We start from the raw sequence: 26,819 nt of genomic DNA, 5'->3' as shown, positions 1-26,819 counted from the left end.
TAGCCTTTCATGTTTGCTCTGCTGCCTGTGAGCTCCTTCAGCAAAAAAATATAGTGTCAGTTCAGAACCTCGGAGAGCTCCGAGCCGGCACCAACAACCAGTGTAAATAAAGGGTTGCACTTTCTAATGGGTGGTTTGTTTGTTTTTTGTCTTTGTTTTTTGTCTTTTTTTAAAATAAATAAATAAATAAATAAATTAGATTTTTTTTCTAAGCTATAAGTGTACAGCAGGAATATTTTTATAAAGTTTGCCAACTGGTACTATGCTCGGATTATTCAAAATATACCAAGAATAATATTTTGAGTTGCCCGTCTTCGTGAAAGTGGCTAAATTTACACAGTATCAGGCCTTTGCCTTGATTTTAGCAGCCTTTTGTCAAAATCAGACAGCTTAGCGTGAAAGACCTTGCTTCTAGTGGTCTTATGTGGATGTATGTAGCGTGCTGATGGTGCCCCCTCCCGGAGAGAAATCATCATCGTGTCGGACACGGGAGCCACGCATCTGAACCAGATAAAACCTGATGTAGTCCACGGGTGTTTGCGTTATTGTCAGATGATATTGATTTGGGATCAACTTCGTTTAATCATCCGTGAATGTGCGTAGAGAAGATCCTTGTAGTTGCGTTTTAAACTGAAACATATAAATACTTCTGCTCTATAGTTTGGCTCCATTCCATTTGAAACCAAACACATCATTAAAATATTAACAAGAATAATTTTTAAATGAATGATTATAATAGTGAGTTACAAATGTTTACTCCTCGGGTCAGTTTACGCACAGCTGCTCCTTAGTAAAACCAGCCTCTCATGTTACCTATTACGTAACGATATATTAGCGGAGCTGGACGGACGAGTTTTGACGCGTTAATAAAACCGCGCATGCTCAAAGGTAGCCCTCTTGTTTATCGCCAGTTTGCTGGAAGTTATGAAAGTTTTGCTGAATGTTTAATTCTCGCAAAGCGAAGACATTGATGATCTCAAGACCTGACTTCGGGTCAGGTATTTAAAAAGTCAAAGTACAGATAGAAATGAAATTAAAAACGTTTGCAAAAGAACCTTTCTGGCTGTCAATTCAAAAACACGTCATTTTTCTTCACATTCCGCGTGTCGGCGGTTATTTTATTGTCTAATGATGTTTTAAAATGTCCCCGTGTGGACGCGCAGCATCTGTGCCTTTAAGATCATCTCTCACAGCATCCTCCTCCTCCTCTCCTGTCAGGGACGCGCACACACAGCAGTGCAATATTAGAGACTACAAGCTAGCTTTCTGCACACATATTTTCCCACAGGTACATCATAACCTCACACAACTACACCTGTCCTCGTTGTTTCTCAACTGGACATTGATGCATTTGCCTCAACAGTAACCGTAGCGGTCCCTCCGATCGTTATTGCTTTTATTCCCTTCCCTCCCGCATCCAAAGACTGATCTACGCTACAAGATGGCTGAGCTGAATTTGGGGAAGGGGCTCACTGCAGGGAAAGTGGCCAGTAACGTGCAGAAAAAACTAACCAGAGCGCAAGAAAAGGTAAGCGTGTCTCCCTTACGCGTTGCTGTGTGGTAAATTTATATCTCCGGCCCTCACGCCACGAAGCAGTAATGCCGCATCCTCCACAGAGGCGCAGTGTCGCATCACGACATCATCAAATAAGCGTGGAGTTTGCTGTATTTAAGGAAGAAGCTGTTTACTTGAAATAGGCTGCTCCCCTGCTTTAAAACACTGTCACACAGCGGACACGTACTGCAGTCAGATATGGTGTAGGCCCGCTCATGATCTAGCCTGATGTGTCTGGTATTTGAAGGCTCCTATCTAAACTGGCAGATGAGTGATGTTACTCAGTAAGGGGCATCATCTCATACGTTCTGAGGCCGTTATTAAACAACCATGCAGCAATATGTTGACTATAGGTTGTAGAGGAGGCCACAGACTACGCTTTTAAACACCTGCACTTTGCGCTCAATATTTGGGAGGGGGCGCTATTTGTTCAGCTAAAGGTATTATAAAGCCTGCTGTAAGGCTAAAGATAGACAGAAAGCAGACACGGGTGCCTCCCTATATGCATACTATGTCTGTGTGAATGTTACCGAAGGGGGAAATTAGACTGTGTATAGAGATTTTGGCTATATGTCCCATCAATATGGCAAATATTTAAAAAAAAAAAAAAAAGACTTGCCATGTGTGTGTATGTTTCTGTTTTACATCGTCACTTCATGTTTCTAACCAAATGCAAAGAAATACTATTGATTTTTGATGGCAAAACAGAAAGCTGCTGGGAATCAGTTGTACGGTCTGATGTTTTCAATCATTATTTGTGTGACAGGTTCTGCAGAAACTTGGCAAAGCAGACGAGACCAAAGATGTCGCTTTTGAAGAGGGAGTAATCAACTTCAACAAACAATATGTAAGAGTGCAGTTCAGTGACTCATGGAGTCATAATTAAACATTTTCTAGATATCAACAATAGTATGGCCTAAAATAGGATAAACTGTAGCCTGCATTGAGTCTGAATCCACAGCATATAATACACGATTGGCGTTTTTTGATGAGGCTCACATTTAGTGTTTCATCCTCAGGCTGAAGGCAGCAAACTCCAGAGGGATTTAAGAGCATACCTCGAGGCTGTGAAAGGTGACACGCACAAACACACAAGTCAATCCAGAGACACAAACACACAGAAACACACTTTCATTGGCGTATGAATACACACTAATATAAGCTAATATAGAGGATGTATGTTTGTCCTTAGCCATGCATGAGTCCTCTAAGAACCTTCAGGCATGTCTAGCTGACATGTATGAGCAAGACTGGTACGGCAAGAATGAAGTGGACTCCATTGTGGAGGTGAGAAACACTTTTTACTATTTCTTTAAAAGCCATATTAAGTGAGTAGGCTATATGTGTGTACATGATGTGTGCGCTTAGACATCCTGAAAGTTGTGTGATACAGGGGTTATACTTTTCTTGCCTTCAAGTATGCGTGCCCACTTAGTGCTGAGTGTTACAAGTCTGGTCGTCATGAGGTAAACGGAAGGATGTTCGCCAATCCTGTGTTATAAGTGGTTTCAACTACACGAGTCCTCCAAGCTGATTAGAAAATAATAGAATAACCGCTCTTCTGAAATATTCAGGCTGTCCATCTCTGCAAGCAATTATAGTCCCATAGCATGAAAAACTGTACTGCTACAGACTTTATATTATGCCGAATGTCGTAGAACCACGTCTGGTGAAAAATGTTGCAGAGATCCTTAAAATGTCCTCTAATTGTATTCTTGAGGTCATTTTTGATTAGCCACAAATAGCAAGAAGTCATTGCAATTAGCTAAAAGGCTTTTGCCTTAGTGAAGACCACAAGTCAAAATGATGCGACAGAGCTCCTGAAACAAGTTACAAAGTAAAGGAGAAATATATTCACATTGCATGCTACTCCAATATAAAATGTGCTCTGCAGGAGATTTGTCTCGTATAATGTTAAACAGTCTGTCTTGTGCCTGCTTCTGTACATTCCTTCATCTTGCAGGATTGTGATGTGCTTTGGACGGATTACCACCAGAAGCTGGTTGATCATGCTCTCATCTCCATGGATACTTACCTGGGCCAGTTCCCTGATATTAAGGTAAGTTAAGAGGTCGTGACCTCAACAAAAAATCGTTGGTCTTAAATGTTAATCCAGTGGCAGTGAGCGTCTCTTTTATATATTGTGACCTTGCTGGAAAGCATGTTGTATGAATACTGAGCATTTCGATATAAATGAAGAAAGTGAATAATACATTTTTTTTTCTTTTTATTCAGACTCGTATAGCTAAAAGGGACAGGAAGCTGGTAGATTACGACAGTGCCAGGCATAACTATGCCGTGACACACAAAACCAAGAAAAAGGACGGGGGCATTAAAATTACTAAGGTAAAACAAATGCGCTGCGGTGTTTGTAATCACTCAGATGCAAAATTCAACAATTATTTTGTTTTTCAGTTCATTATTTAGGTGAATCAACATGTAAGAAACCTAAAAAAATATATATGTTTGTTTTGTAGCCCTCATCCTTGTTGGAAAGGGCCACTCCAGGATGGGCTCAGGGTATTCTGTCTGCACACAACGTTGCCCAAAGCAGTCTTTCCAGGAGTCAGGTACATATTTACCTTATTCTACAATTGTAAGGAGTTTTCTGGTAACCCAGCAGTAAAATATATGTTACCATAACAAAGAAGTCAGTATGAGCTAGTTTCAGGAAGCCTTTCTAGAGATGATCCCTGTGTTTGTTTGTCCTCTCTGTTGATAATCTAATGAGGGCAAATTGAAAATGAGAACATCAAAAAGAAAAAATCATATTAAGCACAATCAGTGGTGGAAGAGATGTTGTGCATACACACACACACACACACACACACACACACACACACACACACACACACACACACAATGTATTTAATTCATTACCAGAACATCTAACACACTTGCAAACATACTCTAATTCATTAATTTCAGGCTGAGGAGGAGCTAGAAAGGGCCCAGAAGGTGTTTGAGGAGATTAATGCTGACTTGCAAGAAGAGTTGCCGTCACTTTGGAACAGGTAGGGAATATGTGTTTTTGATTTTTCCTAAATGGATCAGTGCATTTCACTTTCTTCTGTGCTTATAGGCATATTAAATGAAGTCAAGCTGTTAATGCAGTCAGTGCTGTCTCTCTCTTCTCTGCCCTTTCTAGTCGTGTTGGGTTTTATGTCAGCACCTTCCAGAGTTTGGCTGGTTTTGAGGAGAAGTTTCACAAAGAAATGAGTCGGGTAGGAGTCTTCTATAAGCCTCTAGCAGTGATGGATTTAGATAAAGATTAGACGAGAGAAATGGATGCAGTATATCAGGTAACAGTTCAGGCCAGACGAGGCCATCGACTATGTCAGCAGGGCCTGCAGCTGAATATAAAATCTGATCTAACCTTCCTTGTTTATCACCTAGTGCAAAGTGTGTTTTAATGTATTTCTGTTTTTTCCCTTGAAAGAAAAAAGTTTCTAAGTAATTTGTTTGGACCCGACGATGGAAACAAACTGTAGCAAACACACTTTACAATACATGGATAACAATATCTATTAGGAGGGTGCCTTTGCAGTGTAAAATATAAATCAAAGAAGGTGGCAAAGGAAATGTAATATTAATTAAATAAATAAATACATGATATAAAAATGTTTATCTTACACACCATCTTTCTGTCTCTACAGTTGGATCAGGATATGTATGACACCCTGGAGAAACTGGAGGAAACAGACACAACTAGGTTAGTGAGAAATGAGCCGTCATTTAAATTCTCTCAGGTACTTGGAAACTGTGGTTTCATATTCTTTTTACATAAGAGGTTAAGCTTTAGGAGGGATCTGTGGAATTAAACAGATATCATTTTATTTTTCTATTTTAATTAGGGCTGTCTGCGTTAATCTTGTTAAAATGACGTTAATGCCATAACTAACTCGCTAACGGAGATTTGCCGCGTTAATGCATTTTAACGTCATTTTAACGAGATTAACGCTGACAGCACTAATTTTAATCAAATTTTATTTTGATAAAATTGGGTTTTACACACCTGAGGTACTGGAAACATTTCAGATTACCTGAAACAGCTGCTTGAAAAAAAAATCCTAACAGTGATTTCAGAATGCTGAGCCTCATAAACTAGTTTACCTTAGGAAGAGCGCAAAGCCATTGTTTTTGATGCATAAATGAAGTGGGGAGGTTATTTATACAACTTTTTTTGTCCACACTGTTTATGAGCAGAGTTTTATTTTAATTTGTAAATCCTGCAGGTTCCAAAAATACCTCATTTTTTGATTAACATTAACAGCAAATAGAAGACGTTTCTATGAGTGCTTGTAAGGGATAAATATTTTAGAGTAATGTATGATCTTAACTGATTTATGTTGAAGGCTGATCTCTCTATTGCATCACTAATTTATGATGCATGTCTGAAGTGGTGCAATAATCTATCACTGTGAATCTTTTAGATTATTACACCACATATCAAAAACAGCAATGGATTAACTTAGAGCTACCCCTGAATCCCCCACCCCCCCTTTCAGCAAGACAGGTATCTGCGGCGCCTCATCATCAGGAGAAAATAGGAGGTAACTGGAAGCAGCTGGGGTAACAATGATGAAACAACTGTTGTCTGTCTGTCCAACTGACCTGTCTGTTGAGCTAGCGTGTATGTTAGTCAGTCTGCAGACTTGGGAGTTTTCAGAGCACTGGATGCTTGATTTGTGCAAGTGATTTCAAAGAAGTACTTTTGGATCGGAAAGTTTCGTGCTCAGAGCTGCAGATAGAGTTGAGTAGACCTGTGTGTCTTATATGCTGCGCCATGCAAGACTGTCACTGTTAGCAACAGTTATGCTGTCTTTCACCGTAAGGTAGAAGGTGAATTTTCAGTCGGTCCTGCATTAGTCAGTAGTGTTCAATGTTTTCAAGCCAAGTGGAAACCAAGGAACTGAAATCCAACAATAGAGCAAAGGTCCATCATAAAAACTATGGACCAAAATAAATTAGAGAAGATTAAAATGACTAAATTGTAGATATATAAACATGCATTGTTTTTGTAGGATCCATAAGTGAACACACATCAGTGGAGCTGCAGCTTCTGTCTGTGGTAAAATGACTCAGCATACATATTCAGAGATGCTGACACAAAATAAGCCTGGATCTTAGGGGGGACCCTGGAGTTCTGGAGCTCCAGAATTGTTGTCTTTCCCTGAATCCTAAACACCAAATTCCTTGATGTGTTTGACATTCCAAAACGTACCTCTCACTGCCATCTAAAACAGCCAGTGTACAAAATCACCTGTTGCAGCTTTAAGTTACAGGTATATGTCAACGTTTTTTTAATATCTGCAGCTCTGGAGCAGCTTTTATCCACTTTAGAGCATCTTCTCTGTAACAGGAGTTGCCTCTATCACTGCTCGCTTGTGACGATTTACTGGAGGCACAAACAAAGCCTGCTTGCATGAGAGGAGAGAACTTGAAACCATGAAAGGGGACTCACTTTTCTTGCATGACAGCTTTTCTAACACTTTCAGCTTGAAATCTTGCAGTGCATGTCTTGTAACCCTTCTTACAATCTTGTGTTTTAGCATTTAGCTGCTTCTTTAACCTCGGCGCTTTTATCTGATATCGTTTGCCGTCTTCATTGCTTTCTCTGTAATTTGTTTTCTTTTCTTCTCCCTCTTTCTCTCTATCTTGTTTACTCAGCGGTAAAGAGGCATCTAACCACACTCTCAGGCCAGGAGGACCACCCCCAATCCCCAAATCCCCATCCAAGGTAGACAAACAGTGTCTCACACACACACACTGATGTTTTCTCTTTGTTCAGAATACACAGAGGATCATTTAGTGTTTTAGTTTCTGGGGAGCCATCATCACTTACACATAGGGTTGCCATACCTGTGGATTTTGGGCTGTAAGTGGTTTATTTGTTTGTTTGTTTTTTCAAAACATTTTTTTTCATTTGTTTTTAAATTCAGGTCAACTCTTTGTGATCGGCAATAGAACCCCAGTTTAGGCTATTATCGTATATGTAAACACATTCACGGCTTCATGGTAAAGTTTTTGTGAGACTATCGTAGAACTTATTTATGTTGATCCATCTGGCATGTACTTCAAAACAAATGAATACAAAATATAATTTGCACATTCCGACAAAATTGAACTGCATAATATGAATTTTGCATTCATAACAGCAAAGTCCAATTGATTTGTCTAGTTGAAGGAATTAATTACTGCCTTTTTTCTATATTCTAGCTCAGACCAGCAGTGCCTCCTCCACCCAAGGTGACACCATCTAAAGAGCTAAAAACAGAGAATATCATCAACCTTTTTGATGCTGCAGCTACTCCTGATATCAACGTCACCTCCCCTACAGAGGTCAGTGAGCAGCTGCTGTCGATGAACCCTTTAGCTTTCCCCTTTTCTGTGCAGGTCAGAACACCCGCTTCTGATCTGCACCTCCTCTAATTTCTCCTATTCTATTCTATTCTATTCTATTCTATTCTATTCTATTCTATTCTGTCTTTTCAATTCTGTCCTTATCCCCCCTCCCACTGTTGTGCCCAATTAGCCAATGAGCCCTCCTGTTCCTGTTGTTATCAGTTTGACAGTCCTGCAGTGAGCAACCTGTTGGACATGGACCTGGATTCTTTCAGTGCAGCAACCAAAGCCTCCACGGTCACACAGGTGGATGATTCACGGCATGAAGATAAAGATCCTAGAGACCCTCTCTCTTTTAAGATATGTCAGTCTTCACAAGAGGTTTTAGTTTCTATTCAGACAGAATTTAAGTTCATTTCATGATATTTAATTCCAAATGAACTGAGTTAAAGAATGAGATGTCCAATGAAGGATTAGCCAACAACATCTGCCATTGCCAGTGTGGTTGGTTCACTTTAAATATGCTGAAATAAGCTTGATAGGTCTGAATAGAAATTGAAATCACTTGGTAAGCGTGGCATAGTTTGAAGTGTTGCCTGCTCTGCTTCTTTCCAAAATACCAAAAAAGAGTTAGATGAAGGCATGATGACCTGTAGACACCTGCCTCTAGTGTACACTTCTTCCTGCTTTAGCACTTTCCATGGATCACTCATGGCATGAACTGCAGACTACAGCCCTGCTTTGCTGTTCTTTCTTGGTCCTCAAGACTGTACAAATTCTCAATAACCTAAACGGTCCTCATGTTACTGGGAAGTTGCTTTTATTCTTTCAAATACTTAAATGATCTATTTTTGTTTGGCTTATACTATGCATGGTATTGATCAAAGTTACTACATGCCATTACTTGTGATTTACATAGCTTGAAAGACAAGAAGCTTGCAATGACAAACCCATACATTTTAAATTCCCCACTCTGAAGCCCAGTGTATAGAGCTTTTTAACCCATTTCAGTTAATTGTTTTGGTTTTAAAGTACACATAATGTATAATTAAACTAAAATTAGCAAAGTTACAGTTAGTTTGTGAAAACGTTAAACATCCAACATGCCAAAAGATATTTTTTCACGAAAGTACATGATGAGCAAACCAAAACTAATAGTACAGTAAAAATATTGATCTGGTGAAAAGCTACGAATCACTGATAATTAATATCAGAAATGCTCCTGTGAAGTGCACAGAAGTACATAGAGCGCAGTTATAGTTTGACTATATATTCATTAATCATTATACTAGTGGTAGTATAATATTCACTTTAGTTCAATTCTGTTCAAGTTCATGCGTATAGCCCCAAATCACAAGTTATTGCCTCAAATGAGAGATAAAATCTTTTATCTTAATATTTTCCTTAATCCCTTTATATGTATGTATATATATATTTTTTAAAGAACCTCCAATATAAGAGAGAAAACCCCCAAAATCAGATGACCCCATATGAGCAAGCAAGGAGACAGTGGGAAAGAAAAACTCCCTTTCAACAGGAAGAAATCTGAGCAGAACCAGGCTCAGAGGGGAAGCCATCTGCTATTGCTGGTTGGGGGGCCCTACAATGCCAAGGCTATAATTCATAATCAATTAACGGAAGGCTTTTTTTAAGATGCTTGAGTTAAAGCTAAAAGTTAACACGTCAATTATCACTTTAATTTTTATCATATTGCCTATATTTGTATACTGAGGCAAAATTACAAAAAATGTAATTGTGGACCTAACTGTGGATTCCCTAATGCTCTTGCTATGCTCTATGACTTAGTTTTACAGGCTGCCAAATCTTAATGTTAAAATATTGTCCTCTGTTCCAAGTGACATTGTTATCCATTGGTCTGAGAGTGTTGTTAGTTTTTAACACAATTAAATAATATACTAATATATTTAACAAATCTACCCCTTCAGACTTCACACATCAGTTAATACTTTACCACATAGTGCTTGTACAGTTGTTCTGCTGGAGATCTTATGCTATGGGCTTGTAGCTCTAGAGCATGGGGCGTGTCTTATTGAATGTAAAAGGCAAAAGCAACAACCCTGTAAAGTATTCTGCTCTTCGTATTTATTACTTCCTTTGTTTTCCACAGCCTGCAAACTGGGACTCATGGGTAAGCCATCTATACTCATGCTAAAAAAAAAAAAGTGCAACAGTAATTAGCAAAAAATCTAATTATCATCATCTTCATCAATACTTATTTCTATTTTTTTCTAGTAACCATCAGTTTAATAACAGTCATACATTATAGAAGCCCCGCTCCTATTATGCCTTTTCTATTACAGCTTTTCTGTTTAGCAAGCTTTTCAATACACTGACCTCTTTCATTTGTCTGTCCCAAATCTGTTTGTGCATTGTCTTTGTGTCTGCAGTGCGTGATTTGATAGACACTGAAGATATTGTTGAACAGCACAAATGGAGCTTGTGAATGAGTTTGAGTCAATTCAGTTCCAAGTTGACATTTCATACAGTTATACATACTGAGTCCATATAATTAGTGTCTTGTGTGCAGTCCACAATTAAAATCACTCTATTTCTTTTGCCTCCTGAAAACACCACTGACCTTTAAAAGCCCCAGTGTACCCAGTGTTTTATGGTAAATTCTAATGTAAAAGTGAAACATAATATTAATAGTGAAAAATATTTTCTGTGGTTTGAAATCATTTGCAACTGAATTGACTTATTTCCTTTCTGTTTCCCTTCACATGCTGTACCTGTATGTTCACATGTCAAACTGATAGAACATGTAGCCTTTACATGTTATTTTCATGGTTCATGTGACACACAGGGATCTTTTGTGTTCTCAAAGTTTAGTGAAGTTGCTCACGCTTGCTGTGGATTGTGTTATACAAACGAGTCTGGTAAACTAACAAGAGCTACTGGGCAACTTCACAAAGCCTTTTTTCGTAGCTTGGCCTTTTGACCATTAACCTACGTTTTTGTTCGTCCCTCTCGCTGTTAAGAGAGACGTGTCTCAACAATCATGGAGTTTTGCTATATTTGAGGCTGAGGCAAAGCAGTGATGGCTCAGAAAGGACTGACATGTCTACTCTTACAAAGCTTCCTTCCTCTTTCTCCATCTGAACATAGCCTTGGATTAGAAACCATGCTTGCTAACCACACACAGAAGATCCAACATCTATCTTCTGATGGGAAAAAGCTGACAGCTTTTATGTTTTTGCCTTCTACTGCCACCCTTCCTTAACCCTCATCTGTCTTTTGATTTAATCTGAACCTTTTCTGTAAAGGTTGGTACTTCCACATCAATCTTCATGGGCTTTATGGTAATTATGATGATAATGCTTGTGAGCAATGACATATTCTGATCTCCCATGGTCCTGTTTCTGCTCAATTAAGATACATTTCTTTATTTTTATCTTTAAATATTACCAATTATTTTGATAAGGATAATACTTATCGCTGTTCAAATCCCTTCAAAAGACCATTCTCATTTTGCAAGAGTTTTAGCCCCTTATTTAACATTAAGTACAGCCCTGTTTCCAAATGAAGATTGAATATTTTAAAAAAGTCAAGCCAAAACCAAAAAGTGTAAAATAACAATAAAGAACTATTCTGTTCTATTCTATTCTATTTATTCTATTTAAGAATATGAATGTTGTCAGAATTTTCTCAAAAAAAGACACATTATGTGACACATTATGTCATTAAAAGAAATACACTCCATACTCTATACACAAGGGATTGTGCTAAAATACGATATTGAATGGCCATGTTTTTGGGGCTCTCAAGCCATGCAGAGCCCATATAGGGCTCAAGAACATTTCTGAAAACTGCTGTCAGTCTTAAAACAACATATAGCCTAAAGAAAATCAACAAATCTCTCCACCTTCTACTGTGAACGTAAATAAGACCAAGACATATTAGAAAACTGTCCTGTGAACCAAGATTTCAAAATGCTTAACAGTCTTTGGACAATGTGACATGCCATGTCCCCAATTTTCATGATAGTCACACAAACAAAAACCAGATTGTGGTACATTAGTACAGGTACAGTACACGTTAACTTCCATGCCATGTACGGCAGCGGTCCCCAACCCCCGGTCCGGTCCGTGAGTCGTTTGGTACCGCGAGAGTTGAAGCTCGGGTGTGAAATTCTGGGTTTTTATCATTAACTCGGTTTCCCTGGGTCTTTTCCCATGTTGTAGTTATGTGTCTTATTTTGAAAGAAATATTTCCGTGTTACCATAGTGACCAGAGAGCATTAAGGGGCAGAGAGGAGGATGTTACTCTCAATGTTGTTGGTGCATTTCAGGAGGATGCTGCTAATAAAGTTACACAATTATTATTATAATAATAATAATTTATTATTATACTTACAAAATACCACAGTTTTTGTCTTGGTCGCATCATTTTATTTTGTTGTATTTATCCGCGACACCTTAAAAGCCGGTCCGTGAAAATATTGTCTGACATTAAACTGGTCCGTGGCGCAAAAAAGGTTGTGGACCGCTGATGTACGGGACCATTAATGCTGAATGATATATGCAGGTTTTATGCTGGTAGACAGACAATGTCATACACAGTTAGCTTATTTCACCTGGACAATGCCAAGCGTCTGTTTGTACAGATTCTATCAGTGTGGCTTTGTAGCATGAGTCCAGGTGCAAAACTTGCTTGCCTGCAGTCTAGACCTGATGAGCAACTAAAACCCTTTATCGGGAAAGAATAGAAAACATTTGCCTTTGCAAAATACAACAGTTGGTCAATTTCCAAATGCTTACAGTGTTCTTTAAAGACAAAGTGAAAACTATCATCCTTTGGAAACAGAGAAGTATTTTGGCTACATCAATATGGCCAGTATAAGATTTAGTAAAAGATAGTTGTTACATTAAGGGCTAAAACATTCAAAATCACTTGTATGACCTGTTAGTATTTAAACATTTCAAGCTCCCTCCTTTCTTTCTTATGAATGTATCTCTTCTAAATCAATTTAGTTACACTTTAAAAAAAATATCAAACCCCTTTCTACATTAACAATACTTTACTTTTATTATTAGTCTTAAACTGGTCATACAACATCTCCAGCTTTCTCTTATTTTTAATTCTTCTTGATCCCATTTGATTTATGAAGCCCTTAGAATATCCAGAAGGTAAAATATCTCTTGTGCCCTCTTGACTCCTTGAAACCTGACCCTTGCCCTTCAGCCTGAGGACAGTGGTGCCCAAGAAGAAGCGACCACACAGCACTATGACCCTGTGGCTGCTGCTACAGAGGCCTGGGGGGATGATGGTTCGCAGCCTGTCCACTATGATCCCATCACAGCTGCTACAGAGGGCTGGGGGGATGACGGAACCCAGCCAGTTCGCTATGACCCTTTGGCTGCAGCTCAAGAGGGATGGGGGGATGATGAAAACCAGCCGGTTGATTATGACACCGTAGCTGAAGCCCAAGAGGGCTGGGGCGATGAGGAAAGCCAACCAGTCGCAGAGGTGCCTGCCACAGACTATGAAACACCTGCAGATGAGGCTCCAGCAGACGCAGTTGAGGAGGAAGCCCCCCCAGCTGCTGCTGTGTTGGATAATGAAGAGGGTCAGGTAACCAAGGAGAGAAAAAAATATAGAGATGCATCTGGATGAAAATGATGGATGCATCGACTCTTAAGAAAGAGGTTTGAGCATGGGGTACTGGAGAGAAAAAGATCATGTGAATAAAAGGTGGCAGATGGAGAAATCTTGACATGGAAAGATTTAGGATGCATCTGGACCTGAAGCATGGATGCATCAAATGTGATAAAGAGGGCAAGTTGAAAATAAATTGTTGAGGGAAGGAAAAGAATAGCAACATCTGCTTCTCTACACTCAGTTAATCCCAGTCACTGCTAATCCACACACATAGTATTCTGTGCAAAAGCTTTATTGCAACTGTACAGTAGTATTTAATCTTGCATCTGTGCAGCATGCCTGTAATAACAAAGACTTTGCTGTTTAGGCTTTTCTGCTTGTCTTTGTCTCATGTTGTCTGTTTCTTCTTTCTTTCATTCTTTGCCCCTCTTTAATTTAAGGTTTTATCCGTCTCACCTTTTAACCTCTCTTGTTATTTATCTTTCTCTCTGCTACCAGGGAGACTCTGCAGCAGCTGCAGCAGCTGCAGCAGCTGAACCAGCTACACCAACTGCACCGGCTGCACCAGTAGTGGAAGAAGAAGCAAAGGAGGAAGAGGAGGTGAGCGCAAGAGTTTAATTTATAATATGTAGCGATTGCTATAATTAACTTAGAGCTGCATTTTTTTATGTAACAAAAACGACCCTTACTTTTCTGGATTTTATATTTATTCTGTTATTTATGGAGATTGTGGCACCAACAAAATGACAAGAGGCTAAGATAGAGTTGGCAGTGCTGATGTTAAGATTTTTTACTGGGTGAACAGGATTAAAAATTAGTGTATCAAAGCAACAGTTCAGGTTGAGAGGTTTGGAAATAAAAGTAAAAGAGGCAAGGCTGAACATGTTCAGGGGAGAAATAGTGGATATATCGAAGAATTTTGGAGATGGAGCTGCCAAGAAAGGAAAAGAGGAAGACCTCAGAGAATATTCATGGATGCTGTGAAGGAGGACCTGCAGAGGGTTGGTGTGAAAGAAGAGGATGCTAGAGATAGGATGACATGGAGCAGATGATCGGCTGTTTCTACTCCTAAAGGACCAGTTGAAAGACAAAGTGATGTACATTGTAAACCTTATACTTGGCAATGTTTTTTTTTAGGTAACTACATTTGTCTTTTAACGAATCAACTATACAATAAAAGACAAAGTGCATCTCATTAGTCACAAAATAATATATCTGATGAGGTCGTTATTTTGTTTAAAAAAGACAGGTAGTAAAATTTAATGGACATGTATGTGTGCTTTAAGGTGAAATGTTACTATTTAAATAATGTATCCATAAATTAAGCATTTTTTTTAAATGTATTTATTGTCCAGACACCTGCAGTAGCAGCAGAATCAACAGAAGTAGCATCAGAATCTGCAGAGATGCCTCCTGGCTTTCTGTTCAAGGTAAAACAGGAGACCAAATGGGAAAACCTAAAAGTGTAAAATGTATTTTGTTTATACGACGATAACTCATGTTAGCATTTATATACAATAGGTCCAAGTGATGCACGATTATGCTGCCAATGACACAGATGAACTGGAGATGAAGGCCGGTGACGTGGTGCTAGTAGTGACTTTTGACAACCCCGAAGAACAGGTAAACTCAAAATTCAAACGCGTACTCATGTGCTTTTGTGCCACAGAAACACTGACACTGTTATCTGATTGCTTGCATGTTTGTGTGCTTAGGATGAAGGCTGGCTGATGGGAGTAAAGCAAGACGACTGGCAGCAAAACAAAGAAAATGGCACTAAAGGAGTATTTCCCGAAAACTTTACCCAGAGGCTGTGAGGCTGCCTCTTATCTACAAGAGGACAGGACCGCAGTCCGGCACTTTCTTTATGTTTCTCTTCCTCTTGCCCATTTTCCCTTTCTTGCCCTGATACTGTATCTTTCCTAGGACTTTGGCCATAAAAGCAGAGCTGTCACAGCCCTGGATGAAATCATGCATTTCTAAGGTCTGCTACACTGTGCTAAAAGGGGATGTTGGCATTTCTGTGGATTTCTGCCAACATTTACAAATTACAGATGTAGCCATTTCACAGGTTTCACTTTCAGCAGTTTTTCACTGCAATTACCTGATATTTGAGGAAGTGATTGGAGACTCGAGCTCATACTGAATAAATGCAAGGATGGTGATTCCTGAAATGGTTGCAGCTGAAATGGCATTAAAATCTTTTATCCTTGATCACTCGTCATCATGCGAAAGATGTTGACTGACATGTTTTAAACTGGGAATGAGATATCAAGGACCGTTTGTAGTTAGTATGATGTCAGGTGTAGCAGAGCGTCTTACACCCACGTCAGTCTAAAAATGGATTTGTTAAGAGAATGTAAGGCTGAGCAAAAGGTAAAAACACTTCACTTTAGTAGAAACAGTCACTAAGCAGATTAAAACGCTGAAAAAATCGAACCAACTCCTAGCTTGCAACTTCACTTTCCTTCTAACTTTGAACTTACATGGTACTGAAACCTCATCAGCCCAGCAGCAGATCTTTAACTAGGACTGGAGTTCTCAGATTAGTGATCACACTCCTGATAAACTGCATTGGATAAAACCTGTCCTTTATCCCTATTTTAACTGTTTACTTATAGAAGATTGGCCCTTGGTTGTTGTATTAGTTTAGACTCTGTGGTGGTATAGGTAGTATGAACCTGTTGTTAAAATCCAAATAAATACATATATGTTGTTAACTGATCAACATATTACTGGATTTACATTGCTGGACAACAGTCAAGTAAACAAGGAATCCATAATTATGATTTCTGGTCTGGGAGTCTCATATGGTATTAATGACTAATTGATAAATTATTTTTGACTGTTGTTGTTTTTTTGTTTGTTTTTTTACCTTATCAAGCGATTTCAAATATGCATTAGCCTGGCTTGCTAAAAGCTAGCCTACAAAATACAGAAACAAGAAACTGCTACTGGTAGTATAATAGTTTATAGATATGGCAACACCCTTATACTAATCAAATATATAATAACTGAGCCAGCCTCACTAACTAAATAAATAAATAAATGTGCCGAAAACAGTTCCCTCTGTTTGCAAAGAGACTATTTAACTCACATGCAGATGATTATGAATATGCACCAGAGCAACTTCTTTTATTTTTATATGCTGCCAAGCAATGATTACATATAGCCTAATGTAACTATGTCAACAGAATTGCCAACTGAGGATGATATGGAGTGTTTTGTACTTCTGTAAGGTTTACTGCTCTCGACGTAGCCGCGTAGGTAGTTAAAACTATCTCACATTCAGTCATTCATTCAGTCACTGAATTAACAGCGATTCTCATGATGTTATTAACATGTAATAATTCTGAGAGAAAATGTACGTGTGTACGATTGTATGTGTGTGTGTTTATGAGTTGTTTGAGATCAGAAATCTTTATCTATAGGCTATTGTTATTGGATGATACCACCGCCACAACCTACCAGGGGAAGTTTTTCTGACCGGACAAGGGCAACTCAAATGTATTTGGGCCTTTTTCCACTGGCTGGTATTACGGTTCCAGGTGTTATTGTGCATTTGTTGTGTATAAGTGTAATTTTACCAAGCTGTGATGACAGATACATATTCTATAAAGACATTCATATTGTATGTGTGTTACTGTGTGCATGCTGACTTCCCATGTGTTGTTGTGTGAACACCCTTAATTTAAGACAGTGATACTTGGGTCACTTTTGAGGCAGTTGAAACAAGGTATTTATTTTTATTTTTTTATGTGTTTTGTTAAACTTTATAAGATGGTGGTGGGCAGTCATGGTGTGTGTTTTTCTGCCATTCTCTTTCAAATCAGTCCTGATTATTACTGCTGGTTGCCCATCAGCCTTGCCTCAAAATGTTGCTAGGTATCGTGGTCCAAACAGAGCTAATTACATGGAGGCTTGTCACATAAAGACAAATTCCAAGCAACCAGACACAAGTGGACTTTTTCGAATGGTTTTCAGTATTTTTAAACCACTTTGGACTGCATTTCTTTCTTTTGTTCATGTATATTTAAAATGCCTTATAACACGTGAGAACAACAGCTTCACATTAAGGCAAATTAATCACTATTTCTTTTCCCTTTTTTGTATAAATTAGTCATGTTTACCTGAGTCTGGCTCTGTATTTGTCTTTATGTAACACTCTCCTATGTTGAGCTATGGGGTATGACACAAAGGACTTTCCTGTACCTAACTGACCAATATTAAAGATAAAAAATATAATAGCTACTTGTCTGTGGTTATTATTTATTAAATGTACAGTACCTTACAGTTCCTACTAAATTTATCATGCCAACACTGAGTGTAAGATGTGGCATAAACCTTACAATATTTTTAATTAACAAAATTGCTGCTTACTAAAAGAATTTTTCGTTCTGTTAACTGGTTAATCCACCAATTTGTTCAAATCAAAATTATATTTTAAATGTTATTAATGCCGGCTTTAAAATTTGGTTATAAAAACACACTTTGTTCTTTGTCTAATAAATAACTATATATAGATAGATGGGAACAAAAAACAGTTCTCCCTCTGCTCATTATTTGCGATCATTGGTCATGTGAACAAAGTGAACAAAATTTTAAAGTACTTCTCACTAATTCATGTGTTTTTCTTCAGCTAAGAAAAACAAATTGTGTTCAGCGTGTTGTTCTTCATGACATCCATCCATCTACTTCATTCCATAGGTAAAGAAGCAGGCTACATCCTGGACAGGTTCCCAGTCTGGTGCAGGGCTGAGAAAGAAACAGACAAACCTTCATTCTTACATTCACACCTACAGCCAGTTCAGAATCACCAGTTATCCTTACCTACCTCCGTTTTGCGACTGTGGGAAGAAAGCTAAACACCTAAAAAGGAATCAGAATGGATTTAAAGCCAGGACCTTCTTTCTTCTTCTTGCTTCTCTGCAAATACTGAAGCATCCAGCAGGGGGTACTGTGCTCACTGACTAATTTCCTATCCTGGAAAAAAGAAAAAGCTTTCAGGCATCAAGGGGAGGAAAGAGGAGCTTTGCTGAGAGCTGCTGTCCTTGGTACTGAAACCAAACAGCAGCCCACCCTAACCACAGCTGCTGTTATATTAAGTTATAGATGTATCATTTCATAAAGTGACCAATAGGTTATTTATGTTTTATCTATGAAATCCTTTTGCTAGTCCATTTTGTTAGCATAGATCTTGAAAAGACGGAAAGCATTTCTATTACAACAAGCAGAATAGCCACTTTATTACTTTATTAGATAATCTATATCTATATGATACTTTGTATTGTATTGTCACGATCTCGTTTAGATTTTTTTTTGCTATGATAAAAGCACAACAGATTTTAGTTTACAAACAAGAGAAAACCTTTATATTTCAAATTCAAAATTTTATGAACAGAGTTGCCAGAAAAAATATTACATTTACATTTTTTAAAAAATAGATCTTTAAATAGTCTCTCCAACAATAGCTTAATATACATATGTGACAAATCTTTGAGCAGTCATACAAAAGAATGCCTTCAATTTTCCAGATCGACTGCAATGTTTGAGTCTTCACATAGCAACTCAACTGGGAGGGGCATGCGGGAAATATGAACTATATATTACATATCTATTCATCTCCAATAAGCCATTTAACAAAAAAGATTAGACCTGCTTGGCATACTGCTAAGTGTATAAAGACGGAAGTCAAAAAAGACCATGCAAAGTTTCAGATAAACACCTATTAAACGCTTAAGAATAAAAATAAGTACTGTTTTTAATATGATGCCTAGCTAGCTACTTAATACAGTAGTTGAATACAGCCTGAGTGCACTGATCTGAAAACTGGAAACCTGAAACAATGAAAAACAAATAAAAAAGTTTTAAATTAAAAACACCTGATAATCAACAAGGAGACGTTTAAATGAGCCACATAAATTTGTTTAACACAATCAAGTCGTGTAGAAACGGATGGCAGAGACAGGGCGGCCACTATAGCACCTTTAATCAATCCTGCATCAGTAAGTGACAAATGTTGTGAAGTAGAATTATACAGTATGTGTACAAAGTGTAACACAAATACTGTGTATTCATACTCTTTCTCCGCCATCCAGTTGTTACAACAAAGCCCTTTTTCAGATGTCAAAAAACAATGCAACACCAGTACATTTAATCTCATCATGTACAAAGTAATGAACTTAATAAACTGTCTAGTTAAATATTTTTCTGTAAATTATTTGCTAATATATAATATAGACTCTAAAAGGAAGAGTAAAGAATCAGTGAATTTACTGCAGTGATGAATCTAACAGTAAACTAAGTAAAGTCCATGAGTTAACTGTATAAATACCTATGTACATTTAAAGTTTCACATCTCACCTTGTTCAGTCACTAATTTCTCCTCTTTTTTTCTTTGTGTGTTCATCTTAAGCCTGAGACACTAAAGAGGTTTCACAAAATTGTATCAATAAGCTCAAATATTGTCAGATTGGAGTAAATACAGTACAAAGGAAGGATAAAAACCCGGCAGTCTCACTTCTCAGCAATTTTTTTTAGTATAATCTTTGTTTTTGATCTGTGGTAAACAGAAATCAGATTTTTTTCATGTCTATTACATTTTTTTGGAAATGAATAAAACTAGAAATACAATTTTTCCATATTTCTGTTACTAGAATAATGTGTCCTGTCTCATTTTCTCTCTTTATCTCGTTTGCATGAACAACAAAAGAACTTGTTGAAGTACAGCAAATACAGGCAAGTGGAGTTACTACAAAACATATTTACATTATAAAATGAATTGCCTTTGGTGGTCCCTCAGTTGATTTCTTGTGAAAAGAAAGGTTGTTGTGCTTTGCGTTCTAGTGCTCCATACTAGTGTTAACTGAAAGAAGACATCGTGGTGAAACATGTCTCTGCGCCTCTTATCTATGTCATTGTTCAACAGACCAGGGGTGGAAGTGTGTAGTATCCAGCAGCATTTTCCCTAGCCAATGTAGAAGCCAAGGGTACCAGTGCAGCCCATCATTCTGTGCTTCTGATGGCCCAATCAGGCTGTAGAAGAGTCGTAGTGGGGCCAGGGCCCAGTGGGACAAATGGTGACTGTCCACAGCAGCATAACAAGATGCCAATACACCATTTACCACTATAGACCCATGCTGGGTGAGTGGGGCATACAAGCCAATGCTCCTCTGCTCGCTCACAAAGGTCACAACTGAAAGTTTTGGCTGCGACTTCACTTCCCCTGCCGATGTAAACACACACTGTCCTGGCTGGACCTCGCTGGCAAAAACCGTCCTCTGACCTACTCCCCATCTAGGCCTGCCTTCCCACGTGGAACCCGATAACGGCTCTTCCTCTTGCTGATTCAGCCCAGCAGTGCAGTCTGTGACAAAGATCAGGTGAGCAGCTGTGAGAGTAATATTGAATCCTGCATTAGTCCCAATAACATAAAAGATCTTTGAGGCATTGGGCTGGCGGTCCAGAAAGGATAGGACTGGGCTGTAGAGAAAAGGACCATGGCCGTCTGCTGTTGAGGAAGCCAAGACCCGATCACCAGGAAGGAGGTCACGCATCTGTTTAGCAGCACCACCTTCAACGACAACCTGAGCGTCACCAGGGAAACAACCACCCGTTTTGGCTGCCACAGAGTGTTCTGTTGAATTGAAGAACAAAAGACATGATGATGTTATTTGTAATTATTTAGTGCTAATGCAAGAATGAAAAGCATAAAGAGAGGTCCTCTCAGGAGAGGAGGACAGGCACCGCGGCATTTGGTCTCCTACAGGGATTTCACATTTTTCTGGGTCACTGAGTATAAAGCAGGTAAGACTTTGACTCTCGAAGAACTTTATCTCAGTGGATTAGTGGTGGATTGTTAACACATGTATACATTATGACTCAAAGTCAAGGTTCAAACTGCTTTCTTGTCTATCTGATTCTTGCCCTCTTCTTGTGCTTAGAAACTATGCACACACAGAAACCCACTTCAGAAAAATTATGTTTTTATCTGCTTTTAAACAAACCAATTAAGAGCTGATCGCTGGATTTTTAAACTATTACTTGTCCTTTCATTGTGTGAGGCAATCTTTAAATATGGTTATGTGTCATTGTAACCATTTTATAATGCTTACAATAAATTTATATGGTTTGAAATACATGAAATAGTTCCCAAAACATTTTTTAAGGCAAATCAATTTCTTGGGGTAATGGAAATCTTACAAAAAAAGACAACAAAGCAAAATATCAGCCAATGCTGTAACTTCATATTTTTCATGTATTGCCCTCTGTTATGGAAACAGTGTTCAGTGCCATGGTATGTACATGTACTGTATTTCTATCTTTCTGAAGCAGATTTTTCATGTTAACAGTTAGCAGAGTAATAACAGAGAAACATCCTTTGTTTTACTATTTTATTTTGCTATTGCCGAAGTGACAGTGTTGCAGAGTATATCTGAGCTATTTGGCCCTTTAAGACGCAGCGAGATGAGGTGGCAAAAAGGGGTAGTCGGCAAGAGCTAATGGATAACCAGCTGATTGTATCACCACAGTCAGAGCACGGCCTGGGGTCAGAGAGCCAGGAAAGTACACAGACTCTGGTTCTAGATATTGTTTTTAAACTGGGTCACATGCCCCAGTCTCAGCGGTTCTATACACACTGAGACATCACAATGGGCTCGAATCTTAGCAAAGAATCCTGCTATTACTAAGCACTATATGGTACTACCGTCTTAAATGAACTGGGAGAACAATAGAATAGAATAGAATAGAATAGAATAGAATAGAATAGAATAGAATAGAATAATTAATGCAAAAAATTGTGAAACAGAAATGAATCAGTATAAATGTGCGTGGGTGTTTGTGTGAGAGGGCTGTCTTAAGGCAGCCAAATATTTGTCCAAGGTGTGTGTCGGTAAGCCTGAAGGCTGCAGAGACCAGGGGGTGATAAGACTCAGATAAGCGATCTCAGAGAAACCTACTGAAGGAAAAGCAATAGCGAACAAAGAGAGAGTTAATCATCTCACAGGCTACTAACCTCATCAGACTGCTAGAATGCAGTTTGGCATCAAATAACTGGTGGTACCAGACATGGGTAAATGGATTTCTTAAGTGTCTTAAAAGTTAGAATAGCTGGAGGTGGAATGCTTTCAGCTATTGTTTGCATGAAGAAAGTATGTGATAAAGTATGTGTACTGAAATATTATGGATCTACTACAAAAATGCAGATTGAATATACAGTCAAGAATACAGAAAACACTATTATGTCAAGCAATTTAAGTATTTTAATTTAACCACCATATATCTTTCATGGTTTTTGACCACAAATGTGGTACTACATATAGAGTATTAGCTGCCATTAGTCTTGCACTGAATGCAGAAAAGCCTACTTACATTTGTTTTCATTCATTTCATCCACATGTTGTACAGCTAAATATCCTAAAACCTTGATAACTAACAATTTACATAATGACTATACACAACATCTATTAAGACCAACATGTGAGGCTAAACTGGGCAAAGAGCACAGGTGCACAACCTGCTTTGATTGGCTCCCAGTAGACCATACACTTAAGCACACACCCAGAGTGTTAATAAAGGCAATGAATGGGAAACTAAACCATTAGTGGCTCACTGTCAAATGGTCTAGCATCAGCCTCATTAGCAGTAATAACAGCTGAACACAAAAGCAAAAACACACAAAGAGGTACTTTGATAATGCATACATACTGTGCACTGTTCTAATTTACATCTCTTACCTGACTTGACGCTACAGTGAATGTGGGCTTTGGACTCGTAATAGACCCAGTCAAATCCAGCTTCTACAGCCAAGCGAGCCAACATAGCATACTTATTCCTGTCCCTGTCAGGAGGACAAAAAATTATAGTTAATTTCCAGCATGAGTCCATCTGAATTAAAATTCACAAAAAAGACCATTTCTACTTTGACATTTATGTAGACAAGTTGTAAGGAAGGAATTTTTCCCACATTCAGACTAAAATATGTGAACTTGCTATCAGCTAAAAAAATGTGGTGTATTTGTTTACCAATTGCTTGACTCATCACATTGCAGATAAGTTAACTGACAGTTTAACTTGTTGAGTGTCACAGTTCACGCACTACAAGCAGTTTAAATGTTCTCTGGCCAACGGCCGGCCTATTCACAGCACATAACTTATTCTAGCCTACCTGTCTGATGTGGTGATGTCGACAGCACGCCCCTCATAATGCAATGAGTCCTCTGAATGATGACCATCCTCATCCCAGCCCTCCGTCACTCTCAACTTCACACCTGGCCACATGTTCATCACAGAGATGGCCAGAGAATTTAGCTTGTCTTTACACCGCTAAGAGAGGAACAAACAAGAACAAAAGGAAAGCAGACTGTTAGAAACATAAAGAAATCTTCTAGTCCCAGTATCACTTAAACTTGAGAAGAAACGTATATGAAACATTTATTGCAATGAAATGTCTCTGAAGAATGATTACATTGTGGCAATCAACAAATGAAAAGAAAAAACATTTTACAGTGTTGACAGTCTGTTTCTGATAAGTCTGTTAATCAGGGGCATTATGTGGTGACAAGAGATGGATCATGGATGACAACAGCAGAGCCCAGTAAGATAACTAGCTAGGGTAACTAGCAGGAAAGCATGAGTGACTAAAATAATAATAATAATCATCAAAATAAATACAGGATACCTCAGATTGTAAAAAAACACAAAAGAATCTGCAAATAGTCATTGTACATTAAAAATGTGCCAGGTGGGTTTTTCCAGATTGTTAGAAGCATTATTATTGTGGTTTATGTTAGTTCTTTGATCAATGAATGAACGTAGGATTAAATGAATTAGCCGATCTGTTTAAAGGTTCACAATTAAAAAAGAGCTTAAAAAACAGGGTGTTTTGGGGTTTTTTTACATTAAGGTGTGTGCTTGTTGACCAAATGAACATTGTGATATGAAAACAGCACTGACATTAATATTTGATGGGAAAAGATGCTCCGGGACCCAAAGGCGGTGATTTTACGCACACCAAAGTTTATGTCTAGGCATGAAAACCGTGCAGATTGGCGACGACCGAGACTCACTTGGTGCGTGACTAAAAGAAACACTAAAAGTCTATAACAGTTCAGTATGTCAGACAGCAAAACCCAGAGGACCAGGAGTCAATGAAATCAATCACTGTAGTTCAAACATCTGACTGACCAGAGATATTGAGCAGACAACTGTATGCAACAGTGTAACTAACCTAGTCACTCAACTCCTTGTGGTATACTTGCTACAATCAACTTTCAACCGATTCTTTCTTTATAAAAACAAAGAAAAGAAAAAGAAAGAAAGAAAGAAAGAAAGAAAGAAAGAAAGAAAGAAAGAAAGCTTTTCCCCCTTTTGCAATACCAGGTATATTTAGGCACTCTGGCCTGTATCGCATCTTGCGAACGTATACGTAGGCTACTCATTCATCCCCCTTCTCACCTGGGTCATTAGCCTGTCGGCGCCCGTGTCCTCCTCATCTTTAAAGATTATGTCTGTATTGTAGTTTGGCGTCAGCTCTTTAAAGCGCTCGGAGTTGCGTGTTATCTTGCCCTCGGGACGCCCGCTGGCTCCTAGGGTCTTCTCGGCGACGTTTGGGCTGAACTGCTTGTAGGCAAGCGGGATGAGCTTTTTCGGGAGCCGCCTTTTGCCGTACCCCCTCCCCGGCCCGCAGCCCTCCGAGGCAGGTGCGAGGAGGAGGAGGACCAAGGCACACAGAGAGGCGGTGAGAAGGAGGAAGGAGATCCGCATCGCCCCGGGGGGAGGGAGGACTCTCCCGGGGGAGAGAGATGTCTTCAGTACCTCCGCGGTTTGGCTACCGACTCCATCGTCCGTGACAGTTGCAAATCCACGTCCGAAAAACTCGGATAAAAGAAGCTCAGCACCTCGGCTGCACGGGGCACCATTTGGATACCAAAAACTTTCTAGCTTTTCCAGAACATCGACCCTGTATTGAGAAACTTCGCTCGCACCGCCTTACAGAATCAACAGTAAGTGTGCAGGCTGTAAAGTCCGTGCATTTTAAACAAACAGGTTCAAAGTCGATTTGGTGGGTGAGAGAGTTAAAGAGAGAGAGCGGTTACTGATATCCAAGTTGCAGTGTTGTGGTTTCTCTCCCCCTCTTTCTTTTCCTCTGGGAAACTGTCATAACAGCAGCCACTTTTGCCTGCTCTTTGGTTGGTGCCCTCTCTGGATTGAAGGCTTTTCCTCTCCATATGCTGCCGGCGTGCAACAAGCTGCAGCTTTCCAGTTGAATTGAAGGGATTTGAGTGATCCAAAACGATCTGTTGCCACTTCAGACCGCACCCTGCCAGTCCTGCCCTCCTCTCTCTCCTTTGCTCCCTCTGTTCCTATACTCTGCCACCCACCCCGCCCCTCTTGGGCACAGGGCGCACTGGAGAGTCCTGTCCACACTCTGCTGGCAGACAGGCAAGCAGCAAACACAAGTTTGCCCTTTATTGCTGCCACTTCACATTTCCAGTTGTTGTCTGTGTCTTTCTGTGACCTTGACAGCTCTGTACTCTGACAGCCCTGCTTTTTGTTTTACATTGTAAACAACAATCACAATCAATTAAAGCAATCAATTTCCTGGAGTAGACTGCCACAATTTTTCCCGGCTGCATAAAGATCAAGGGTCATTAGTTGGCTTGATGTTGGATGACTGACTGCGTAATAGGGTAATTACCAGGGGTGAGACATACTAATTGCCTGGATGTTTAGCAGGTAGATTGCTTGGCAGAAAAACTGATTTGCTGACTGACTGACAGATTGTTGAACGGCTAGTTGACTGACTGAGTTACAGCAGGGACAATTAGTCTTAAATGAGTGCTCTAATAAATAACCAATAGTACTAACTTTATGTCAGTTTTCTAAAATGGACATCTTTAATTTAAAAGCTTTTGGCTACTTGGTTCTCTTGCTGCCTATAGGTGAAGCACACATCCACATGCACACACAAACACACACACAAGCAAACCCAACCCCTCCAAATTAGCTCTTCAAATATTTGCCAGCAGAAAATCAGTGGTCTCACCACTGTTTCTCAATGCTGGCTCCTTGGAATGAATTAAACTGTACAAGGCTGAGGCTTTCCACAGTTTACGTTTTATTATTTGTGTCTGTAAACACCGTAAAGTATTTTTTGCTGCAACACTGCTTTTCATGTGTCTTGATGGGACACTGAAAGGCAAATAGAGAGATTCACACAGAGTAAACAGCCATCTATTTTTGTTTTTGCCTTTAAGCTGAAACAGAGCACATACTGACACTTGTGTAAATTCATTAA

At 39.0% G+C, this 26,819-nt stretch overlaps 2 protein-coding genes across 6 annotated transcripts; one reads left to right on the top strand and one right to left on the bottom strand.

Moving 5' to 3' along the window:
• Positions 1-1,192: 1,192 nt before the first annotated feature.
• bin1a (bridging integrator 1a) lies at positions 1,193-17,784 on the top strand. 5 transcript variants are annotated; one of them, XM_086265911.1, is made up of 20 exons: positions 1,193-1,528; positions 2,322-2,402; positions 2,575-2,629; positions 2,748-2,842; positions 3,519-3,614; positions 3,791-3,901; positions 4,033-4,125; positions 4,484-4,569; positions 4,704-4,779; positions 5,212-5,267; positions 6,064-6,108; positions 7,226-7,295; positions 7,775-7,897; positions 8,123-8,206; positions 10,029-10,049; positions 13,103-13,492; positions 14,018-14,119; positions 14,875-14,949; positions 15,041-15,142; positions 15,235-17,784. In XM_086265911.1, the coding sequence occupies exons 1-20, from the start codon at positions 1,442-1,444 to the stop codon at positions 15,334-15,336; spliced, it is 1,950 nt and encodes a 649-aa protein (XP_086122037.1). In that variant the 5' UTR covers positions 1,193-1,441; the 3' UTR covers positions 15,337-17,784. The 5 variants fall into 5 exon arrangements, with proteins under 5 accessions (XP_086122037.1, XP_086122038.1, XP_086122040.1 ...); XM_086265912.1 differs by lacking the exon at positions 6,064-6,108; XM_086265914.1 differs by lacking the exon at positions 13,103-13,492 and having other exon boundaries at positions 15,235-17,783.
• Positions 17,785-19,490: 1,706 nt separating this feature from the next.
• Positions 19,491-25,792, bottom strand: LOC147311745 (indian hedgehog B protein-like). Its single transcript, XM_086266916.1, has 4 exons — positions 24,977-25,792; positions 23,688-23,845; positions 23,257-23,360; positions 19,491-21,155 (listed from the first exon to the last, which is right to left on the bottom strand). Exons 1-4 carry the CDS (start codon positions 25,283-25,285, stop codon positions 20,434-20,436), a joined length of 1,293 nt encoding a protein of 430 aa, XP_086123042.1. The 5' UTR covers positions 25,286-25,792; the 3' UTR covers positions 19,491-20,433.
• Between the last annotated feature and the right edge of the window lie 1,027 nt (positions 25,793-26,819).

Source organism: Aulonocara sp. 'chitande type north' Nkhata Bay, linkage group LG16, assembly GCF_057382095.1.
Source record: "Aulonocara sp. 'chitande type north' Nkhata Bay isolate Kocher_YH1m ecotype deep benthic linkage group LG16, A_spYH_male_GT1.1, whole genome shotgun sequence".
In the NCBI taxonomy this organism is placed as follows: Eukaryota; Metazoa; Chordata; class Actinopteri; order Cichliformes; family Cichlidae; genus Aulonocara; species Aulonocara sp. 'chitande type north' Nkhata Bay.
This window is presented reverse-complemented; position numbering and strand designations above follow the sequence as displayed.

Coding starts and splice junctions, on each gene's coding strand:
- bin1a (XM_086265911.1), top strand. CDS start 1,442: ATGGCTGAGCTGAATTTGGGGAAGGGGCTCACTGCAGGGAAAGTGGCC. Junction 2,403..2,574: donor TCAACTTCAACAAACAATAT/GTAAGAGTGCAG, acceptor TTTCATCCTCAG/GCTGAAGGCAGCAAACTCCA. Junction 14,120..14,874: donor AAGCAAAGGAGGAAGAGGAG/GTGAGCGCAAGA, acceptor TTTATTGTCCAG/ACACCTGCAGTAGCAGCAGA.
- LOC147311745 (XM_086266916.1), bottom strand. CDS start 25,285: ATGCGGATCTCCTTCCTCCTTCTCACCGCCTCTCTGTGTGCCTTGGTC. Junction 23,846..24,976: donor CCGACAGGCTAATGACCCAG/GTGAGAAGGGGG, acceptor TTCCTCTCTTAG/CGGTGTAAAGACAAGCTAAA. Junction 21,156..23,256: donor TCACTGTAGCGTCAAGTCAG/GTAAGAGATGTA, acceptor TCAATTCAACAG/AACACTCTGTGGCAGCCAAA.